Source organism: Lepidothrix coronata, unplaced genomic scaffold (assembly GCF_001604755.1).
Source record: "Lepidothrix coronata isolate B3197 unplaced genomic scaffold, Lepidothrix_coronata-1.0 Scaffold1, whole genome shotgun sequence".
Classification (NCBI taxonomy): Eukaryota; Metazoa; Chordata; class Aves; order Passeriformes; family Pipridae; genus Lepidothrix; species Lepidothrix coronata.
The window spans coordinates 11,619,881-11,642,955 of NW_016690181.1; the positions used below are offsets into that span (position 1 = coordinate 11,619,881).

The 23,075-nt window shown below is 41.6% G+C and overlaps 1 protein-coding gene across 10 annotated transcripts in view; it reads left to right on the forward strand.

Annotated features, from left to right (window-relative positions):
• Positions 1 to 23,075, forward strand: part of BRSK2 (BR serine/threonine kinase 2) — a 320,754-nt gene that overhangs the window by 206,228 nt on the left and 91,451 nt on the right. For all 10 annotated transcript variants that reach the window (XM_017812769.1, XM_017812798.1, XM_017812814.1 and 7 more), the window contains exons 3-4: positions 5,179 to 5,264; positions 18,454 to 18,594. In XM_017812769.1, the coding sequence (XP_017668258.1) occupies positions 5,179 to 5,264; positions 18,454 to 18,594 (227 nt within the window). The remainder of the gene's footprint in view (positions 1 to 5,178; positions 5,265 to 18,453; positions 18,595 to 23,075) is intronic.

A 23,075-nucleotide genomic window follows, 5' to 3' on the forward strand; every position in this document is an offset into this window, starting at 1 on the left:
AATAATTTAAAACCTGATGTGTTTTCCACTTCTACTCTATTTATGCTTCCATTGAAATTAAGGATGCAATTGATACAATGTGGTATTGCTTAGATTTGGTAATGGCTTAGTCTGTTTGGAAGAACGATAACCCCAATGGCCCTGCAGGACATACAGGCCCTACGGCTTCTTGTTATATAAAGCCATTTCAACTTTAATGCTGTTCTCTTCTGATTTCAGAAGTAGCCTATTTATTCTGTGATTATGGGCAAGAGTAAACAGATTCCCTAGATGGTCTTCACCAAAGCCAGGCGTTTTTCACCATTTTTAACTTTCAGTCCCACATACCGTGAAAGTATAAGTACCAAATTAATAAAATCTTAGGTCTTTTGCTGTGATATTTCTATTATGGCAGGAACACAGAACTTTCGAAGAACCCAATATTAGTTTATTCCTATGTGATACCTTTGGATTTGCCTCTGAAACTCAGGGAAGTATCAGGGTAATTTGCTTTCTGTGTTCTCATCATGGAAATGCAAATTACTGCACAGCAGGCCAGATGTTGAAGAAAGTAGGTGCTTTGGTACAAGGTTTCCAACCTGAGTTCTAGCCTGAGGAGTTAGTTGAGCAGACAAATCTCTGCATCCTTTGAAGTTCGTACTGAGTCTAGATAATTCTGAATTCAGAAAAAGTTCATGTCCTGGAATGAGTTTCTAGTAACTGAGGGACAGCCATGCATTCTGAAAAGTGATTTATTAGTTACTTCAAAACAAAGTAGGGTCAACATTAGAGAGAGCTTGATATTCATGGGAAAACCTACCACTCCTACCATCCCTCCACCATTTTGCTCTGTGAGTAGGAAAAACAGCACGACACATTTGCAGCCTGCAGGGCTTTACTGCCCCTCAACACTTTTGCAGCTCCAGACTTGCTTCTCAGTGTTTTGAGCAATATGGGAGCTACTGGAGTCAGTGGAGAACAAGACGGCTTTCTGGTGTGCTGCTGGTGAACTTCAGAGCTTCCGAGGAGAAATGTCATCTGCTGTCCCCCAGCTTTTTGCCTGTAGGTGTTCTTTGAGAAAAAGCTAGTAATGCTTGTTGCATAGTGCTTGCACAGGTTTGGTAGATAAAATACAGCCTAGTAATATGAGGCAGCTGTGAGCCTCCTTTTTCAAGCAGCACGTGGGTCATGAGTGTCTCAATTGTTATTGAGCAAATGAATGCAAGAAAAAAGGAAACTTTCTTCACTGAGACAAGCTATCAGCCTCCCTTGACCTGCCCTCCTTGTCTTCTGAGTTAGCACCCTGTGTGCCTTTGAGTTGAAAGGCAAGACAGCAGAGCGCTTGTTGCCAGTGAAAACTGTGCCAACGAGATGGGCTTAAACCAGAGAGATGTGATTTCCTCTGAGTGAGAATAAGAGTGAAATAGAGATGGAGGAAAGGGATGCAAAGTATTGCATGTATCCCTCTAAGGGTCGCATTGCCCCCGTGTTGCACTTTGTCATTAGCTGAATCACTGGAGCATCCTGTCAAATCAGCCTCCTGCCTAGATTTTTAAAACCTCTAATTGGCACCTGCATGGTACCCACACGGCTACATGTTACCAATGCAACTCCATTTGCCCTGCACAGCCTTTCACAGCTGTTTCCCCCAGTTTCAAGATGCAGTCAGTAACCTACCATGGCATAAGGTAACCCTGGCTTTGGTTGGGACCCTGTGATGTGACCTGGCTTTTGTGCAACAGGAAAGCTTCACTTTATTCCTTTCCCTTTTAACCATTAAGCAAATGTTTCTCCATGTTTCCTGTTTATCACAAACTCTGAGCCTCTCTAGACAGGCTATTCTGAGCTTGTCCTGCTTTCTGATAATTGCATGTACATTAAAGCAAACACCCCTGCAGGGTTTCTCCACTCCCCTGTCCTTGCCAGCTCGGAGCTGGACAGCGTTCCATGGCTTGCAAGCACAGGGCTGCGCAAAAAAGGCATGCCAGGGGCTGGCAAAGCTCTGGGGAAGAAGGCAAAGCTGCTATTTCTGGCATCTCTTATTTTGCCAGTGAGTTCAGATACCTGTCCTTTCTTAATGACACGATGGCTGCTAGATCCTCCTGAGCCATGCATTGGTGACATCACTATTGAGATCTACAGTCCATGTCCAGCCATATCAATTTCTGGCTTCTCTGTGGGGATATGAAAAATGAACAAGATCCGGGAGAGTCACCCATCAGTAGTGACTGCAGTAGTAATTTTGAGAAGGTGGTTTGTTGCATATTTCTGTGAACTGTTGTTTTTCTTTCAAAGGGAAAAGAGACAGAACACTGCTGTAAGATTTTTGAGGATGATCTTTACCAGATTGCTGTTTAGAGAGCTGGGAATCTCTAGATCTTAAAGTAATTACAAGCGTTACTATCTTGTGCCTCTACCTGGGGTAAAGTCTTGGACTACAAGAAGTACAGTAATGACACTTTTCCTTCATAAATGCCCTTCCACTGAAGGATTATACAAAGTCTTACTTGAGATGAGTAGATTAGTTTTGTCCTTGGTTTACAGATAGAAGAGGTAGCAGACTGAGGAAAGCTGACTGCTGCCTGCGCCAGAGTGATGCAACACACCACTGAACTGAATACACTGCAGTGAAATGCTGCCAGGCACATCAAGATAGATACTTCCTACCTCCCTGAGGTTGAAATCAAGACCTCCAAAACTGTATTTCCTCTCAGGATTTAGTTCCCAAGAAGTGAAAAATATGCACAGAACTTTTCACACTCGCACACTTAAAATGATGAAAGTAAAGAAACTCAGGTTATTTCTTTTTTAATTGGTTTCTAGAGTGAATCTGTAGGTAGTAAGTAGATATTTCCTTTCTTCTCTGATTGTCTATTATTGAACATAGGCCATGCAGTGCTGTAGCTGAATCCCCTTGTCCAAGTGGTAGTCATAAGTCACTGCTTGTTCTCATGCTTTAGGACAGTAACCAAGCAAGGACCCTGACTGGATGCTGCCATCCATCACTCACTTGGTGTGAACTTATGTTGCCAGTGAACCAACCAAGAAGTTTTTCAGAAGTGAGTCACCAATGCAGTTAGACAGCCCATCGAATGGAATTTTATCTTACCCAGGCAGGATATCCTCCAGGAGGGAGAACATGGTTGGATGATCCTTTTCATAGCTAATGCAATGGTCACGTTCCCCATGAAATACCTGGTCTTCCCCATCCAAAGGGAATTTTGTTGGAGTTCCAGTTTCTGAGCAGCTGCAGTACATGTTGTTAATGGTAAACCTCAGTACTATTGGAAGAATATTATGGGAGTGGGTGCTCCTTCTGTTTTGTTTTTCCTCATTTTTGAAGCAAATCCAACTTTTATCAGTTATAGTGTTGAACAAGCCCTGTGCAAATAACAGTGCATTATCTTGTAAGAGAGAAGAGTAACAGGTCTTTTTGAAGAGGAGACAAAAATGGAATAAACTAGCTACCCCCTGGGTTTCTGTTGGAATAGCTGTACAGTTGAAATCTACCCGACTTTTGTTTCCTGTTTTTATAAGTGGCTTTCATCAAAGTGCTGGTCATGAGTAAGTTAACGCCTACAGAGCTGTCACTGTCAAGTACTGTGTATCACTGAATTCATAGCAGTTCTGGCAGTGCTGAACTGTGTGCGTACGTGTTTAAATGCATTCCCCACTTCTCTGAAGGAGTTATTTCCAGAGATCCCAAGTGTGGAAGTGGATCTCTCAGATGACTTTTGACTCTGCAGAAGGGGGAAAAGTATCTTTGAAAGACTTAGATTGGCACATGTACAAATAGCCTTTCCTCAATCCTGATATGTTAGGAAGGCTAAGGATGATGTAGTGCAAGAGTTGCTTTTGCTGGTTTTATGTGGTGCTGTAGAGGAAGAGAGATCTGGGGTGATAACCAGCATGCTGGGAAATCCTCCTCCTCTGCACAGTCCTGAAAACTACCACTTTTCTAATTTCCTGCAGTGTATCTTACTGACATTCAGGTAAAGTCTTTGTTCAGGCTTATAGCAGAGGATGTTCTCTCAGGAAGTTAAAGGACATCGAGAACTGAAGGTGTACTGGGGCGAGTTCCTAATTACTTGTCTGATCCCTGCAAGGAAGATAGTAAGGAATGGTTTTGTAGTTTGCTTGTGTTTTGTTTGTTAATATAGCAGCTCCAGGGCAATCAGTTATTTGAAGGACTGGAAAAAACCCTACCTAGTTATCTTTGTTTGCTTCTTTAGGTCTTATCCCTGCCTTGTGGATTCCTAGAAACTTGTTGTGCCCGACTGTATTGTTGCAGAGTTTACTTCACTTATCTGAGGTCTCTGCAGTGCTACATTAAGTCCCTTCAACTCAGCCTAGGTCAAATCAGAGTGGTTACAGTGGTTTCGAGCAGCAGAGCAATTTTGCCAGGAGCTTCGGAATTGCACTGACTCTGTCTCTAAAGAATACCCTTAGCAGTCACAATAGGAATTTGGGGTGAGAACAAGGCTTGCACTAATTACAGGGACTTAGTCACAACTTGTTAACTCCGTGTTGAAGACATTCTCTTAGAAGTAGCCATACTTGGACAGACTGGGAATTAAGAGAAAGTACAGTCTTACGCTTAAGGCTCTGAACACTGGCATCTCCAGTAATCTGGCTTAATTTCTTGTTGTGCCTTGTACTTCTTATGTCACTTCTTATATTTCTTTCCCTTTCTGTGTCTCAGTTCTGCAGCTATAAATTCACATTCCTGTTTGTCTTCTCCCCTGCATACATGGCAAGTTCTTCAGGATGGGTATATTAGTTGAGTATGCAATACATAGTGCAACATGGCTGTGGAAGGTCAGGAGAGCCCTACATGACATCTTAAGAGTTTCTGTGCTTTGAGAATATGTCATTGGCTTTGGATTGTGAGGCAGGAGCAGCCTTGAATGCTCATTTAACTCCCACAGCTAATTTTCTGTTGTAGATTTGGGACTTTTCCTTCAACCTTGAAATTTTGCTGGTTTTCTGTTCTGCAGGGCAGGGAGTGCTGAGACTGAAAAAATTGAATTTTTCTTAAGTTACGTGAGTGCTAAATAAGATGCATTGTTACAATTTTCCATATCCTCTGCGTATAAAGAGGAGTGGAAAATGAATAAATGAGAAGAAAATGTGTGATGATATCTAATGTATTCTGAGACCAAGCTTCTAACCTTCTCTGTTTCTTTTTCTTTCTTCCAGGTGGAGCGGGAAATAGCCATCCTGAAGTTGATAGAACATCCCCACGTTTTAAAGCTGCATGATGTTTACGAAAATAAAAAATATTTGTAGGTATTACTGGCTTTTGCCAGAGAAAAGGGAAGGGAAGGAGGAAGGAAGGGAGGGAGATCAGGGGTTTGGAACTTGGTAACATTTCTGGAAGAATGGAACAGGTGTGTTTTCACCCTCTGCTGGTGTCTGTGTGATATTTGGTACTTGGATGAGGAATGAACACTCATTATTTCCCTGGTTTTTCTCATTTTCTCTGTACTTTCATAGAATCATTAAGATTAGAAAATATATCTAACATCATCATCCAACCATTAACCCGGTGCCACCATACTCACCACTAAACCATCTCCCTGGGTGCCAGGTCCACATGTTTTTTGAACATTTCCAGGGATGGTGATTCCACCATTTCCCTGGAAATGAAACAGCCTGTTTCAATGCCTGACCATTCTTTCAGTGAAGAAATTTTTCCTGATATCCAATCCAAACCTCCCTTGGTTGCAGCTTAAGGCCATTTCCCCTAATCCTGTCACTTGTTAACTGGGACAAGAGACCAACCTGTCTACAGCCTCCTTTCAGGTAGTTGTAGGGAGTGATAAGGTCACCCCTGAGCATCCTCCTCTCCAGGCTAAACAGCCCCAGCTCCCTCAGCCACTTCTCATAAGACTTGTGCTCCAGACCCTTCATCAGCTCTGTTGTCCCTCTGTGGACGTGCTCCAGCACCTCAGTGTCTTCTTTGGAGTGAGCCTTTACTTATATGCTGTTTCTTTTTTTACTTAAAATGGAGGAGAGAGGACAAACCAATATTTTCTATCAAACAGCAAAAGAGGAGAAAGGTTTGTACGTGTAAGATCTGGAACCATTTTGAATCAAAGCTGTAATAGTCTTACAGTGTATAATTTGGATAACCTCCTTTGCCTAACAGTTTTCATTGAAACCCTCAACTCTCATTAAAAGTGTTTTAAATTTTCCCGATCAATAACAGTTTTTGGTTTTAAGGGCCAGTGAAATCTCCTGATGGTTCAGTAGTAACAGTTATGTAGCAAAGCTTTTTTTTTTTTTAAGATTTTTTTTCCCAAGATCATTACCAGTGCTAGACAGGGATGTTGTCCACAGACAAGCATTTTAGCTTTATTTAGGGCACTAGATATGTTGAATCTGTTGTCAAACAAACAGGCCACATTAATCTCGGTGCAACAGGAAAAAAAATCAATGTTCTCCAAATGGAAAATGGTGACCCAGTAGGGAACTTAGTGTTATTTTCAGCTTTTTAACAGGTTATTACAAGTAGAAGAGAGTGGTTAAAGGAAGGTTAAACAGTTTTTAAAAGCCACTATCCATTGCTGACTTCTTTTTAATGTCACAACACAAGAAGGGAATGACTGTTTATTTAAAGAAAGTGTGTTGAATGGAAGTAACAGTCCCTTATGGACTATTCAGCCAGTCTTGTTACTGGAGCAATGAATTCCTGTTCTGAGAAGTGAGACCTCTTTGCCTAAGGGTTAGCTTAGTAGAGCAGGCAGTAATTTCTTTTGGATTCCCCACACTCCTTTGGGGCAGAGCCTGCTATCCACAGTGAAATGCAGTTGCCAGAAAGAGCTTGTGCAGGCACTGGGTGGAAGCTGGCTCAGGTGTTCTCAGAGCTGCATGCTCAGTGCTCTGTCCTCAGTGGCATAAATGGTCATGGCTCCATGAAGCCCAGTTTACCCCAGCTGAGGACAGAGGCCCAGATCTAACACAGCCTTTTCTGTGTGCAGAAGGGTAGCAGTGGAATATCAGGCTTTACAGGGAGTAAGTTTTCCTTTAATCCTGAAAAGAGAGGCACCGTTGGTGAAAGTGCATTCCTCTGTATTCTGGTTTAACGGGGGGGTAGGATGAGGCCCAAGGCTTTCTTTTGATTAAGATAGAGAAAATATTCCTCTTTGTGATCTTTATTTGTTTCTATGTTGTGTAATCCTAGGTATGCACACACTTAACATAAACATAGCGTAGAGCTGATGTGTTCCAGATAGGTGTGGTATACTTTAGCAGCAGTGACAATGTATGAATACATGCAGGAGAAGGGCCATGAGGGGATGTGTTTTAAAGCTGCTGAAGCTTTATTAATGCTCTAGATGCCTGTGCAGCCAGCAGCTGAACTGACCTCTCCTTCTTTACTCCAAAAGACTTGGGGGCTGTTCTACTCCTTGTGAAAGATATCTAGTGCTCAGAGCAGTGGGGATGGTGTTACACCATTATTTCAAAAAAAATACTGCATTTCTTGGCAGAAAAATATCTTCCTGATGAAGATCACCTTGAAAAGAAAAGCATCCCATATCTTTAAGCTGTATCTGGATATCCTGGCTTCTAAAAATGTTGGGCTCCAAAGCATGCTTTCCCAGTGACCATTTAGCCTTTAACAATCACTAAGTCTGCTTTGTGCTGTAGCTCCTTTGCCTGTAAGATTAAGCTGTCTGAATCCCCCTGAAAAGGCACCCTCTGCTGAAAGACACTGATTCTGAAAGAACCAATGACTGTTAATTATGTTTCATTTTTTATTAGTCACTATTTTAAAGAAAGGGCACAATGCAGAGCTCCTGCCAAGCTTCCATGTTCAGAATTAGAAACAGCTGTGGCCTTGGATAAATCTGAGACGTGGAAGAGAGTGCCTATGGAGGGGTGAGGTATTACAAGCGTGTGGGGGCCGAGAAGTGTGTGTGCATGTACTTTCCCAAGTAATAGACATGGTGACCTCTGGTTATCACCAGCATCAAAAAAAGGGATTGCTCTCTGGTGGTGGCAGCACCTTTCCATCATGCATGCCATCTCAGCAGTAACAGCAGTGGCATGGTTTCAGAGGAGCTCATGAATTATGGGTGATATTTCAGAAGCCAGAGACTAATCACAACGCAGCGCTGGGGAGTATTTCCTCGATAAATGTTAATTTCACAAATCATGTTTGACTTTTAGTTTATGATTTAATTTGTGACAAGGGGCTTTGGTTGAGTAGATTCCTAATGCAACCATGAATCAAATCCTTTTTCCACAGTTTATTTAACACTGAAAATGAGTTTTAAAAAATAATAATAAAAATCTGTTAGCATATGTGTGTTAGCCAAGCAGTCTTTCTCTGTTTGTTTTAGTCGGGTTCTTTTTGCCAAGATGGTTGGAGAGATGGAGAAAGCTATGAGATCTAAGATTTAATGCTCTAAATGCTCTTTATCCAGCATTTTGAGTTATCTTATTTAGTAAGACTGTGGACTATAGATCTAGGAGCGTGGGGGAAAACATGGTTGCACTGAGTCTCTCTGTAAGTGTGCTGATGTACCATCTCAGATATACATTTTGTTGGCTAAACGAGCAGTATTACTGACAGGTGAATTATTTTGTGTTTGTTGTACGATGACGCTGATGGCCTTCAAGCAAGGTTGGGAGTCCACAGTAATAGATAATTTAGAAATAACCATAGACGATCAATGCCTCCCTCTCTCCCATCATATAATGTTAATAGACAAAACATCCAGGAAGGGGGATCGTCCTCCAATTTTAAATATCAAGAATGAGTCAAAGTGGCCTGGTACAGGACATGATCAGTGAGCTACCAAAATTTGTGTGTGCACCAGTCATTTTGAGTAATGAAGTTCAGATAGTCAGGAATTTTAGGGTAATGTAAATCATGGAATCATCACAGAACGGGTTTGTTTGGAAGGGACCTTAAATGATTTAGTTCCAACCTGCCTGCCATGGGCAGGGACACCTTTGATTAGCTCAGGTTGCTCAGAGCCCCATCCAACCTGACCTTGGACACTTCCAGGAGTGGGGTGTGTACTAATGAACTAAGGGACTGAGCAAGTCAGTAACAAAGTTTCTGTGTGTTCTGTAATGCCTATCATCAGAGGGGACACACTCCTTTGGTCACACGGTTTCTGCATTGCATGTGAACTGTGTGAACCTGGGTGGTGGTCCTATTTTCTCTGTGCTGTGTATAGAAAAGGTCTTTCCTGAACTGACCCTACACAGTGTTTGTGTAGCGACTGGAGAGGAAGGTGGAGTTCGTACACTGTTAGCAGCACTACCACTGTGAATGAGCAGGAGTTTCTCATTAGCAGACTTGTTGAGGATTAAAGAAGAGGAAACATGCAAAGCCCAGTCCTTCATGAAAGGACTGGCTCGGATGTTTTCTAGGAAGAAATCTTATGCTTTATTCTTAAATCTCTGTTATATATATTTACTGCATTTCATTTACTGTGTTTTATGCAGTACAGTTAGCTTTTGTTTTGATCATAGAAAAGCAATTGTCCCACTGTTGGAGGAGCTGTTAGCATAGCAAACTAAGTGCTATCATACAGTCCACAGTAGATGGAACTTGCCGTTCCAGAGAGGATAAAGCTAACTGATACAGTTCTATTGCAGAACCCCCAACGGAGGTGGCATTATCTGTTTTGAACTCATTTGATTAGCTATTTAGTTTAAATTGCCAGGGGTTTGGTGGGGAGCAGAAATAAAATAGAAAAATACCATACTAGGACCACTCCATGTTTTCTTTTGGATGTTTATACTGATATTTCTCTATTGCCTTTCCATCCATGTTTATATATCTATATCTCTATCTAGCTATATATATATATCTGTAAATTTCTGTTTCTGGGTGCATACAGATATTTGTGTGTAGATTTATACTGATTAATTTTGAAATCTTCACATTTAAGATTTCAAATTTTCAAATTTTTTGGCAGCGTTTATTTTAAATCTCTATCTTGTCCAACTTGATCAGCATTTTAAGCAAGAATCTGTTTTGAGAGAAGGAGTGGATGCCAGGCTATTGTTCTCTGAAGTGTACCATGCATTCATCAGCACCTTCTCTAAGTAGAAGTACCTTTCTCATCCTTCAGTAGTACAATGCTATCGCTGGGCAAGGGCCCAAGCCTCACTGCAATGTACACAACACACCACCTCCTGATTACAGAGGTGAAGGTGCATCACAATGAGCCAGATAACAAAATTAAAACGGCCTCCTACCCACGCACAACTTAAGTTTCTGGTTTATACAAGATCAGCTGACAGCAGGAGTTGAAGATGTACAACTCTGGTGGTGTCCGCAGAGGCCTTTGTGCTGCCAGTCCTCTCCTGCAGGGTTTTCCTGTAATTCTGTTTATTTTTGTTGAACTAATTGTGAGGTGCCAGAGGATGCAAGAAAGAGGAAAAAAGAGGCACTATGTGTTCTTCTGTTAGTGGTAGGCAAAGACTTTGACATTCAATCAATCTGCAGGGAAACCTATCTAAAGGCAGAATGAGGGTTCAGAAAGTTGGAGTGGCTCCAAGGGTCCAGCACTGAAAATAAATTTTGTGGTAGGTATGCTTCTTGGTGGTCAGGCTGTGGGGTGTCAGGTGCTGTGAATACAGGGAAAGAAAACAAAGCAGGATTGGAAGGCAAAATGGCATTCTATCTGAGCCTTGATTAGAACAAAGAGAAATATTAGTAACCAGCTACTTTGACCCCTTGTCTTGTGCTCTTGACATGTTTTAGTACTGTCTGGAACTACAAGCATGTGTAGTCAAAGGAAAACCAGTCAGCAGTAGGAGTGGAGCCAGTGCACGTGAAGTTTTGAGTTCAGGGTGGGCTGGACAAGGAGCTGGATAGAAGCCAGGAAGGGGAGCGGATGCTGCAACAAGGGCAGGTGTCAGCATTTGCAGGAGGGATGCCAGCCTGGCTTGCACAGGGGTGGTGGTGATGATTAATGCTGCACCCTGTGCAATGCAGTCTTTATAAGCTCTACCCAAAAGCCTGACTTTATCTTCTGCTCACTGCCTGATGTACTTGGATACCTTCTAGGCCATGATGGCTGGGCTTGGGAGAAAACAGGCCCATGTGACATGAGCAAGGGGAGATGGAGCTTGAGAATAACAGTGTATTCAAATGCCTAACTTCTCTTTTAGAATTTGGTAGGCAGACTTATGTGTCTCTGGGCCCTAGTTGTTACAGCAAAGGCCACTTAGCTCTGAAGAAGAAAACTCCAAAGTATACGGTCACTAGCAGAATTGCAGCAGTGACCTGATGGGTGTTGTCTCAGCTCTTCCCGACCTGTGCTGAGGATCCCTCTGGCTAGATCCATTCCATATCATGTGCCAGATAGGATGGCTGCTGCAGTACTTTGGCATACGTAACTACACACCATGAAGGTGCTACTCAAAACACTTTTCAACCCAAACAAATCAAAGATACAGAACGCAACTGTGTAGTCTTCTACTACCTCTTTTCCCCAAAAGCCATAACCTGGTCATATCCAAATGTAATGAACAATCAAATATAATCTCCATTCAAACATGGAAACTAGAGTTAAAATTGTCTTTTAGAAAAAAAGACATATAATGCATGCACATTTTCTTGCAGGCAAGGAAAAAAAATAAAAAAACATAGAGCTTGTGGCCCAGTGCCAAATTAGGGTTTAAAAATTCATGCCCGCCATAAGAATTTATATAACTTCTGAATAATTTATAGACTGTGCCAATAACAAGGGGCTTAATATCTGATAGAGGTTATTTAATCAATAGAAAACAGCGCAGAGAAAAAGCTGTCAAAGAACTACAGAGCGTGTCAGCCTGGGCTGGGCAACTTTTAACCTCTTCTGTGTTACGCATATGTTCAGTCATATATATATGTATGGAAGGACATTTTGCAAGTAGGGTGGTAGCATGGAAGAGGAATCACCAGGGTTTTTTTCTTCTAGAGGCTTTTCTTTGTCAGTCTGCTATTTCCAATAGATCCCTTGCTGATGCACCAGAGCTTTGAAATGTAGTGAGCTTCTCGGCAGGCGTGGTCATTTTATCGTATGTCTTACCCATAGGCGTCACAAAATGCTAAACTCTTGAGTGCAGAGGAAGCAAACAGGGATTCTTCCGGTGTTTTTTATGTATTTGTGTGTGTGTCTTTCTGTATAACTGCATCTGGGTTTTACATCTTGCTGGAGCGCACACCTGAAGTTGTGCATCTTAAAAACTAGCTAGTGCCAAATGAATATCTAATCTAATTCTGGCACAGTAAGAGTTCTAGGACATCAGCCAGTGGTGCGTGATGGTACCCAGTGGTACATTCAGACTTATGAAGAAGAACCTGCTTGTTTAGGTTTAAGCAAGGTTGTGCATTATATGTAAATGTCACACCATTTAATAAAAAATAAATTATTAACTGGTTCCCCACTACACCCCTAATTGCAAGCACTCATAAATAAACCTTCTCTTGCCTGACCAAAACAAGAAACTCTGTGAATTGGCTACCATTCCTAGAGCATCAGAGAATGTTTCTTGGTAGTCTGTCTTTTGTTGTATTTATAATGCTTACCTGAAATAGTTTGTGTTTCAACATGAGCTTTCATCTAGAGATCTCTCTCCATTTAACACTTTTATAATAATAAATACATTTGTATTGCCCCAGAGGACCTAATTGTTGTAGCTGTGAATGTCTTGTAAATTGTCCTGAGAAAACAAGAGCTGCTTACCCACACAGTGATGGGCTGCTTCAGGCAATCCATCTGGCAAGAATTTTAGTATTTAACACCATTTTTGCTAATGGCTAAGAGACAGCTTTTCATTCTTTACAGATCTGGTATGTTTGTTATTTTGCCAGGAATATCTGGTAGTGCATGGTCCTGGTGTTCTCTGTGCCAGTTAGTCTTTCTTTAACAGCATTTTTCCAGGCATTGCTCAGAGCCAGCCCGTTCTTTTAGTTACAGTTCTGACTTGTAGGTAGCATGTAGCTGCCTTGCCTCAGTGAGGGCTCTGTGACTTATTCTTTAAAGCTCCCTAGGGCTTGGGCAAAGGTACCTTTTAACAAGTTGTAGCATAGTCCACCAGGTGGAAAGGAGAAATAATAACAAAAAGTGTCTTTTTTGCTGTTTTAAGTGATGTCTTCATAATAGTGTAGAGCAACAGTACTGCTCATTGAGAAGTCCTTGCTGTACTGGCACTGGACAAGAATGGGACAAATCCAGCTTACAATCCAAAACACAAATCAGCTGTTTTGAAGGGGAAGTCCAAGCTGCTGTCAAACATCACAGCATAAAACAGTCTTCAGGAAGGAGCTGAAGAAAAACAATGATGTGGCTCTGTCATTAACAGTGATCCTCTTCCAAGTGTCGAGGGAATGTTACGAGAGCACAGAATTGTTTGCCTGGATATTTGAGAAGTGGATGATAGAACTTGGCTTTGAAGGCTGGTCAGGGACAGAACTCAACCACAAAGGCCAAGGAAGAGATTCTAAATTGCTTACAGAAGGGGCTACAAGAAATGAAGGAAGCTAGTTCATGTTAGATGAAGTATAAAAAAAGGAGGATGATGGAGGCATGGAAGGAGTGGTCAAAGTGGCTAAGAAAATGATATTTCTGTGATGGTCTGATATCTATTTTGCATCACCAAAAGTGGAGCCAGAATGTGTTTATCAAAGAGATAATGATGAATTAATTCAGATACAAGATATCTAGCTAAAATTAGACATGAAAGTTTATCTATCTGGATGGATAGGAAAACCCTTATCTTAGAGGTATAATAAAGAAAACATATAAAAGATACCAGTACAGCCAAGGCATAGGGACCTGAAGAAAGCCTGAGTCAAAGTTAACACCTACCCTAAAAGCCTTCTTTACTGTTTTGGTTTCTGAAAGAGTAAATGGAATGAACTAAAAAGAAACAAAAGAGCCTAGGATTATTCTGAACTTGCTTTTATAAGCTGCGTGCATATCTCTGATATGATATGTAGTGGGTCATTTGAGGTTAGGAATTCAGAATCTTTCACTGAGGAGGTGGTAATGATGGGATGCAGATGGAGAAATGACAAAGGGAATAGATAGAATGCTGCTGGATGCAATCTCTCTGTTCCTCTCCAATCAACAAAATTATTCTTCTATTTAGTATTCAGCTTCTTTGTTTTTAAAGACCAAAGTCTTGTCTCCTTCAGGCTCTGAAACTTAATCGGAGATTTTTAGTTTCATGTCTTGGCTTGTAGCAGGGACATAATATACTGATACAAGATGTGGACCTTGGTGTCTTTATGAAAGCAAACTGTGGCCTGTGAAAATATTTGCGACCTCATAAAGAATATATCTAGTGAGGAAAAGTAATCGGGAATTTATTTTTAGCATGCACTTGGTTTCATATTGAGTTGCAGAACCCTGATGTTTTCTGGCTTTTCCAGTGTCGTAGCAAGCAGAGGGGAAATTGGTGGTGGGTACAGCATGGAGTAGAAGGCACAAGGGACCACAGCTGCTAATCTCAGCTCTGATACTGGGCGACTGTAACTCCGGACAAGTCACTTTGCTTCACAGTTCCCTATCAGTAAAGAACAGGAGGTTAATGCTTGTTAATACTTGCTTCTCTCATGTGAAATGCAAGGATTAGAAGAGCTGGTATGTGTCCAGAGCATCCAACATGTGAAACCTAAGTGCTTTTACAGCATCATTTGTCCTAATATAGGTCCTCTCTGTATTCTCCCAGCATGTAGTGTGCATGCCGCCAGCCAGAGGCTGGGTCTTTCCTTTCCTTGAACCTCCTTGCAATGGCTCTTACAGAGTGGGTTTTCTTATGTTTTCACAATGGGAGGACCGATGCTGTCAATCTTACATAGATAGGATTAAAAAAAAAAAAATAAAAGCTTCATTCACCAATAAGTTGCTTTTCATCTCTAAATCTAATAGGAGAGTAGTTCTGGTTACTGTTCCAGGATTTTTAGAATTTACTTGCTTGCTTAGAATAAATGGGAAAAGTAGTACTATAGTGAAATGAGAATCTGTCATATCTGGGGAAGATAAAAGGGAAAGGAAACTCGGGAAAATGCTTCTTAGTGTTTTTCACCCCTAGAGGCTACGTGTTATTTACCTTCTCCTAGATCCTCCAAGAGCTGGCATTGGCATACTTCCAATCCTATAGCACTTTGCTAAAGTAAAGGATTTTAGACACTGATGTGAGCTCAGGAGATCTGGATTCTTTTCTGTGCCATGGATTCAGGAAAGATGTAGTGTCTGTATGCCTTATTTTCCAGCCTCTGGAATAATGTTCTTTCCCTTGCTTTTTCTGTTTGGCTTTTCAGAGTGTTTATTCTCTTCTTCTGTGGAGTCACTTAGGCACACTCACACATACACAGATGGATACATACAGATATACAGCACTTAGTGGGGTTTGTGTAAGCTGTGCAGTGATAGAACCGGTGCAACACTTGGAAATGTTTAAACCCCTCTTGCTGTCCTGTTTGGAAATAACAAGTGTACTGCTACTGTGCCATGAATTGTGCCAGCAGAACATTGGCTTGCACAGAGATGGAGGCAGGTGCTGAATTATGCCCTTGTTTAATGGAAAATCTCCTAGTTGGGGGCTATCCTAAAAAACCCATGTCATACTAGCGGGAACAGGGTTGGCGGGTGACCAGCTGCAAATCTGAACTCAGGAATCCTAGCTGCAACGTAGCCACGTAGTACTTGTGGAGTGATTCCTGCAGCATTTATATCTTGCACTCATCCACTGGGGAATGTGTTTGTCATCCTTCTCACTCATGTCACGTTGGGGGCTTTGTCAGATCAGAATACATCGTCGCTGTGCTTCTCTGTGTCCCTTGAGTTGTCATAGGCACAAATCTTTTTCAAATGCTCTCCCCTGTTCATTTCCATTATTATATCTAGTGCTTCTAGGTGGCAAGCAAAAAATGAATAACCTTGTAAATGCTCCCTGTCTTTCAATTTGTTTTATTTCTCATACAACGTGTCAGTCCATTTTTGTTGAGTGTTTTTAATAAGATGAAGTTGATGAAAATAAATTGCTTTGCAGTTCCTGCTGTGGGTGACAGAAATGCTGGGTCTGTAATTTTCCAAAACTGCACATTTGAAAGCAGTGTGGAGGGTGTTCTATATGCCTGTAACTGCAATCATCTTTGTAATATACGTCCCAGAAAAGAAAAGCAGCTAGCAATTTGAATTTTGGGGGCAAGATGCACTGCTGGTATCCAGCTTCTGCTGGGCACAGTGAGAGAGGGAGCTGTCAAGAAGAATCTTAGGATTGATTCTGTGCCAGACTTGAGTCTGCCATATTGGATAGTTAGCCACATCTGTCTCTAATGTGAGACAGAGAATGAATTATATAGCAAACCCTCTTATCAGATTGTCTCCTAGCCAAGGCTTAGGCAGCAAGGATTGGGACTTGACCATGTGGATACCCCAGTGCCTCTGGTTACTGCATATCAGCTTTCTTCTGAGCATTTCAATGACTTACTCAAAAAATGTAATGTGAATACACAGTGATCTCCAAGTTACCAAGGTGTACTCAGTAGACAGTCTAGTAACTACTCATCTGTCTTTGAGAGAAGATTAACCACATATTCCAAATGTGATTTTCAAGTTAAGATTTTTCTTTTTTTACTCATTTTAATGAAAGGGGGAAAATTCAGTATTACCATATTTCTTGTAAATGTTTCTATTTTGATAAAAAATGCAGAAAATAAAAAATTCCCTAAAGTTTATAATTTCATTTTGTTGTCCACTTTTTGTGCTTTTTTTTAATACATATTTAACTGGAAGACAGTATTAATGTCTGTCTTACTGCAGACTTTGCTTTATTTCTGTAAGTCAGGGAAGCGCTTTCTCCATATATTAGGTGAGAACTGACACATGGAAGTTGCTCAGGAGCTGATGATTAACCAGGAGCTCAGGTTCCACTTTTGCAACTTCAAGGCTAATGCCATTATCATTAAGGCAGTTTTACTTTCCTCAGAACTGCTTTTAGTCCTTCTTCTGTCCTATCTTTTTGGAAGCATTGAAAACAGTAATAATTATGACTCCAAATTGATAACAGTCTTCTTCACTTTCCATTTCAAATTCAGAAATTTCCTTGGAGGTTATGCTGCTTGAGGTACAGAAAAGACAGTATTCTGGATTAATTATTTTTCATTGTCCACTCAAATTTGAAGAAGTGGATTAATGCTGGTAGTAAAACTATCCTACTGTAAAGCAGGATTGATGGATCATAGTGCACGTACAGTTCAGCCTGGTCTGCTGTGCCGTTGCGAGGCAGGGACTGAGCAGTACATTCAAAACTTGGAAAAATAACTAATTCTTGTTTGGAAGTTTTCTGGTGATGTCTTGCAAACAAATTGCCATAGGTGTGAATCCACTGTTCACCTGTACATTGATGCTTTACACTGATGTTTATACTTGTTATTTCAGATTCTGGGTAAATTATCTCATCTCTGTAATTTCTTCATTCTGTATTAAAATAGCATGTGTGAAGCAAAAAAAGCAAGGAGACACTAGGCCCCAAAATCATAATAGAGATGGAAAAGGTTTATGGAGATTTCAAGCAATCCTCTTTCTTAGTCCATATTATATTTGGTTTGTTTTTAAGTGGTTTTGTTGATGGTGTTCCTGCCACTTTCCTGGAAAAACTGTTTCATTCCCACTACTCGGCAACATTTCCAGAGATTTATACTGTTTTCCTCTGCTTGGCTGCCTTTCATTTCCCCAACTTACAACAAGATGGTCCACCTATGACAAGTTCTTTCCTTGCAAGAAGGTTTTACTTTTTGCTCTATGACTGCCAGGAGTGCAATATGAGGCCTGGAATTTCCTCTATCGCTCTTAGGCCCCCTTCGTGCCGTATTTATTCACTCAGTGTCACATTTTTCACATGTGAGTTGCAAGGACAGGAAGCTACTCCAGCAAATAACTGGTGTTCAGCAGCAAAATCTGAATCTTTTATGTAGGCTACACACGTGTTGGGTTTTTTTTTTCCATAATTTACATGGTTCACCTTTTTTTTTAATTTGCTCTAATTTGTTGACATCTGTCTGATTCTTTCTGAGTGAAGCTTTGCTACAGCTGTTTTATGAAAGAACTGTCAGCTTGGTTAAAGGACCTGAGGCTTCCTGGTACACAGTCTTACTCCACTGTAACTTGAAGAGCTGCTGTGGAACCTTATTCCTGATTATTCTCTTCTTCCCCTCCGGTCTTTTGAGTAACTTTTTGCTTCTTGATTCTCTCTCACTATGATATTAGACGCTGAATCCAACAGTGTCAGGTCTGAAGTTTGCAGGACCCCTGTTAAAAATACTAATCGCTCCTGATTTTAAAATTCTGATTCTCCTCTGCTGTTATTTCTGGAAGCGTTCTCCTTGACCACTATGTAGAAGCGTTGATCTCCTTGACCGTAAATAGAAGTGTTTGTGTACAACTGTGTGACTGTGAAGGGGTTGATATGATCACGTACTTACCAAATCCTGGCTTTGTTATTTTCTAGGTATTTGGTGCTAGAACATGTGTCAGGTGGGGAGCTCTTCGACTATCTCGTAAAAAAGGGAAGATTGACACCAAAAGAAGCCAGGAAGTTCTTCCGACAAATCATCTCTGCTTTAGACTTCTGCCATAGTCATTCAATATGGTGAGTACAGCCATTTCCACAGGAGTTACCTGTTACATAAAAGCACATAATAAAGGGATCTTACCTTGATATTTTTACTTTCTGATAAATTACTGATGATGTAAAGCTCTAAAAGCATTGGGTAAAATACTGATGTATTTTTTAATTCTTGACCATCTATGAGACAATGTACCAGTCACAGATGGACTTTTCATGGAGAAGATTGTCTGTCATTTTTCACTGGAGGAGAATTCATTCACAGGTAATGCTTTAAACAGAAAAACCAAAACTACCAAAGAAAAACAGTTTCATTTCCATAATTTTTGGGGCACTTACTAATAATTAAGATTATATACACTATATCAAAATGAATCCCTGAAGAAACCTGGGACAATTGCAAATACAGCAAAGTCATTTTACGGCTTCCTTCATTTTTTGAAAACCTGCTGGCTTTTGGCAACCTTCACTGAGTCCCTTCTGGGCATTTGAGTCACCATTGCCTTTAATTTCCTTTCCAGTAGGGAAGAATTTTCTTATACTTTCTAATTCCATCATATTATTTAACCGTCAGGTGTGGTTTAACCTGTGATATCAGGTGGTGTTTTAAATTGGACCGATTTCTCCTTCATCTCCAGCAAGTTTAGGTAATTTAAATTATACTGAAATCAAGTTGTTGTAATCAGTCTGAGCACAAGAGTTTCTGTATAGCTGCTGACCCATAACTGCCTGCTCCTTGCTCTCATAAATGCATCTCCTTGCATTTAGATTGGCTGAGGGAGAACATCTACATTATGTCTGCGTGACTGCTTCTCCATAGCCACAGCCAGCCATAGATCCCCAACTCCAGGAGGCCAAGGGCCACAGATAGATATTGCAGTAGCTGGATTTGCATAATCACTGTGTGGTTACTTCTCAGCAGCCTTACAGGGATTTTCTGTACCCCCAGTTCTGTGCTGAAAACTCACAAACCAGATGGCCCCAGCATAAACGGCTACAGCAAAAATGGATGCTTAAATATTTAACTTGCTTTTTTAGCCCTCCCCCATCATCTCTGACTCATTTCAACAGGAAATAGTAATCAGAAAGAAAGCATATTTCTAAATGGAAAGAAGAGCCTTTCTTGAGGATATATTGAGAAAAGTGTACCGTTAGCAGAAGAGACAGTTCAAAGGTGGTAGATCTGGGTGAGACAGTCCTGAGGACAATGTCTACCTGGTACAGTCAGGGTTACAATAGTCAGAGAAATTCCCAAAAAGGCCAAGAGCAGGTTGCATGCCCTAACTAGAAGATCTAAGTTTACTCTGTTGGCAGAGATGTCTGATCAGTTTTATTCTATGAATTCCACAATTATTCCTCCCCACTAATCAACTGCACTGAGTGATCCTGACCATTTTAGAACCAGCATACAACCTTGGTAGGTTGCAGAGCTGTTATTTTTTATGTACACTGGGCAGTGTAACCACTGGTGGATTGCATGCATACATGTTTCTGTTTCCTAGTTGACTTAATACTTAGAAATCCAATCCAAGAAGACGCGAAAATGTTTAAGTAAAACTGAAGGGAAATTATTTACTCTTCCAAATGAATATTCTGGAGAAATCTGAATCTCCATTGGGATAGTTTGTACTAAAAAAGGCATATATGCACATACATGCTAGTCCTTTGGGCTTATGATGAATACCTCTTGATCTGGGAGACTTTAATAAACTGAGTGAGGATCATGGTGAGTCTCATGTCAGACAGACAGGCAGGCATCTCTGCAGGTTTAACAATATGTGAAATCTTCAAGGCAGAGTGCCTTTCTCTCTTGAGGAATCCATTTTCCTCTGTTAAACATATTGGATTGTGGGCAGTAGTCTTGCTAATAAGTAAATCCCCTGTCTCCTTGCTAACTCCCACTTGACTAGCATCTAGTTCTGAATAAGTTAGCAGTAAATCATAAGCTCTCCCTCCAGGTCACTCTGAGACTCGTGTGGTCTGTGTTATATTAGATTCTGTGTTGTATTCTAGACAGTTATCAGAAAATCAGAGCATGCATAAATACATATGTGTGCATGCGTGTGAGTATAGAAGTTAATGTGCTTTCCTAAGCAATGAAGCCTGACCTTGTCCTGTCATGGGGCAGTGAAATGACAAATCATCTCATCAGCCAGGTTATCCAGTTATGACCACGTTGAAAAATGAAGGCTTCTGCTTTGGTTAATGACTAAATGTGTGTGCTTCTGACGTACTGGCAGAATAGATTGATGGTCTGCTATCCCCAGCCCCATATCATTGTCCCATCTTCTTCCTGTACCTCCCAAAACACTCTGAAATACCTGTGGCTTACTTTCACAGGAGTATGTAACCACAGTCAGCATTCACTGCTCAAAATGCATTGACGCACCAGGATTCCTGAATCAAAGATTCAGGAAGGATTCCCCAATCCTCCCATCAGTAAAAGGCTTTTGCTGCTCCTGTGTGGAGAGATAGCCTCTGTCTGAGAGGTGTTTTCAAACAAGCAGCTGAGAAAAGGAAGTAGAATAGGCGTAGAGCTTGAGTCTGTTTGTGTGTTGTTTTAAAAATGTATGTGCTTTCTGTTCTTGTTCTATTTACTGGAAACAATGGGAGAATATTTGATGTACCTTACTCTGTGGTGCAGTCACTTATGGGGTTTTTATGATATAGCTTGTCCACGGGAGAATGCTTATAGATAACCCACTGTAGGGTCCTCTGAGGACTTCTGTGTGTACATAGTACTGTGCCAGGCTAGGGACCCACAGGCAACTGTGCAGCACACTGAGCACCATGCAGAGGTATCTCGTGGGATCCTGTGTTACCTTGCTGCTTTGCCTGAGCTGGCAAGCCAAGCAGTTAACTCAGTGATGCAGCATTATTGCTTCTACTTCAGCTCTCCCTCTGTGCTTGCTCTGAGGGCTCTGCGCTGCGCTGCAGTGCCTGGAGCAGACGCACTCGGCAGCGGTGCAAGAAATGGCAGAGGAACTTGAGGTTCCTCAGACATCAGTTTAAGACCATCCAAGCCTGGGAGGTTTTCTTTGGACAGAGGTGATGATGATTGTTTTTTTTTCCTAAGTTGCCATTCACCTAATACTGGGTGTCCACTTTCCTGAATTCAGGGCCTTTAAGATACCTCTGCTGGGTGCCCCAAATCAATAGTCCCTTTTGAATGTCCTGCCTCCCTACTGTGGGAGAGCTCTCGGCTAATTCGGTGCCGACTGTATTTTCTGTCGGAAAGAATGTGGGAGCACGTATTGGGTAGGTCACAAATCCTTGGTTTCCTCGGGAAGAGCCTCTTTGATGTCGGTGTTGGGGATGCTGCAGCGGCAGCCGCGGGTGGGAGCGGAGGGAGGGCTGGCGGGAGCCGCATTGGCTGGGCGTGACATCACCGGCGGGAGCGGGGATTGGCGCCGCGCATCCTCCCGGCCCTGGGCTCCGGCTTTGGTCGGGCTCATATTCGGTGTCTGCATCTCACAAGCTGACAAATAAAAATATGATTACAGAAAATGCCCCGTGGCAAACCTTATTATGGCTTCAGAGGTAACAGATAATGCCAATTACTGCGCAGGGCAGTGGTGACATTGAGAGGAAATCCCCTGCGGTAATGAGCAGTGAGATGATTATTTCATTTTATTTTTATTTTGGTTGCGTTTCATTTTGTGGTTTTGGTTTTTTTCCCTGAGCATACACAAGAGGGGTTAAGGCAGGTTCTTTATGAATATTGATAAATGACAATTATGAGGGCCCTTTCTCCTTTCATTGCCTGGGGCTGTGCTTGTTCGAGCACACACAAGGAAGGCTCTTGCTGAAGTGTGTCTATGTGTGCATGCGTAGGCATGGGGGTGTGTGACTTAAAGGGCTGAGGCAATGAATAAGAGCTTTGTTTGACTTTGTCTTGTGTTCTTCCCCTCAGTGCAGAGGGGGAAAGGCTCCTCATAAAATAACACATTCACAGCAGTAGTTCCAAAATCTCCGGTATATTCCTGCAGGCAGAAGCTGCAGAGCACTGTCAGTAAGGAAAGCATCCTTTTAGGGACAAATCTGGGGTGTCTCTGAGAAACGGAGAAAGCTGAAGAATGCCAGGTGCCATGTTCTGTCAGATAGTGCCACCCTCCTCATGACTCCTGCTCTGCCTTACTTCATAAGGAACTTGCTGTGGTGTTCTGCAGGGAGGTTCTGTCAAATGCTGAATATTGCAGCAGTTGGACACCTTGAAATCATGACTCAAGGCCTCCAAATGTGAAATTGGTCTAGAAATTGTGGAATTTAATAAGGTTGGTTGCTGTTTTGGATATTTTTCTGGTCCTTGAGTCTTTAGGTTTTCAAGTTCTCTTTCGGGCTATCAGAAGTGAGAAGGGTATGTTTTTCCCCTGTTGAGAGCTGATATTCACCAATCATTACCTGAATCCAGAAGTCTGTGATCAAGACTCACAGTAAAACAGTGAGGAATTTTCAGATAACCCTTGTACAGGAAATCGGAGAAAACCCATCAAGTGTAGTAGCTG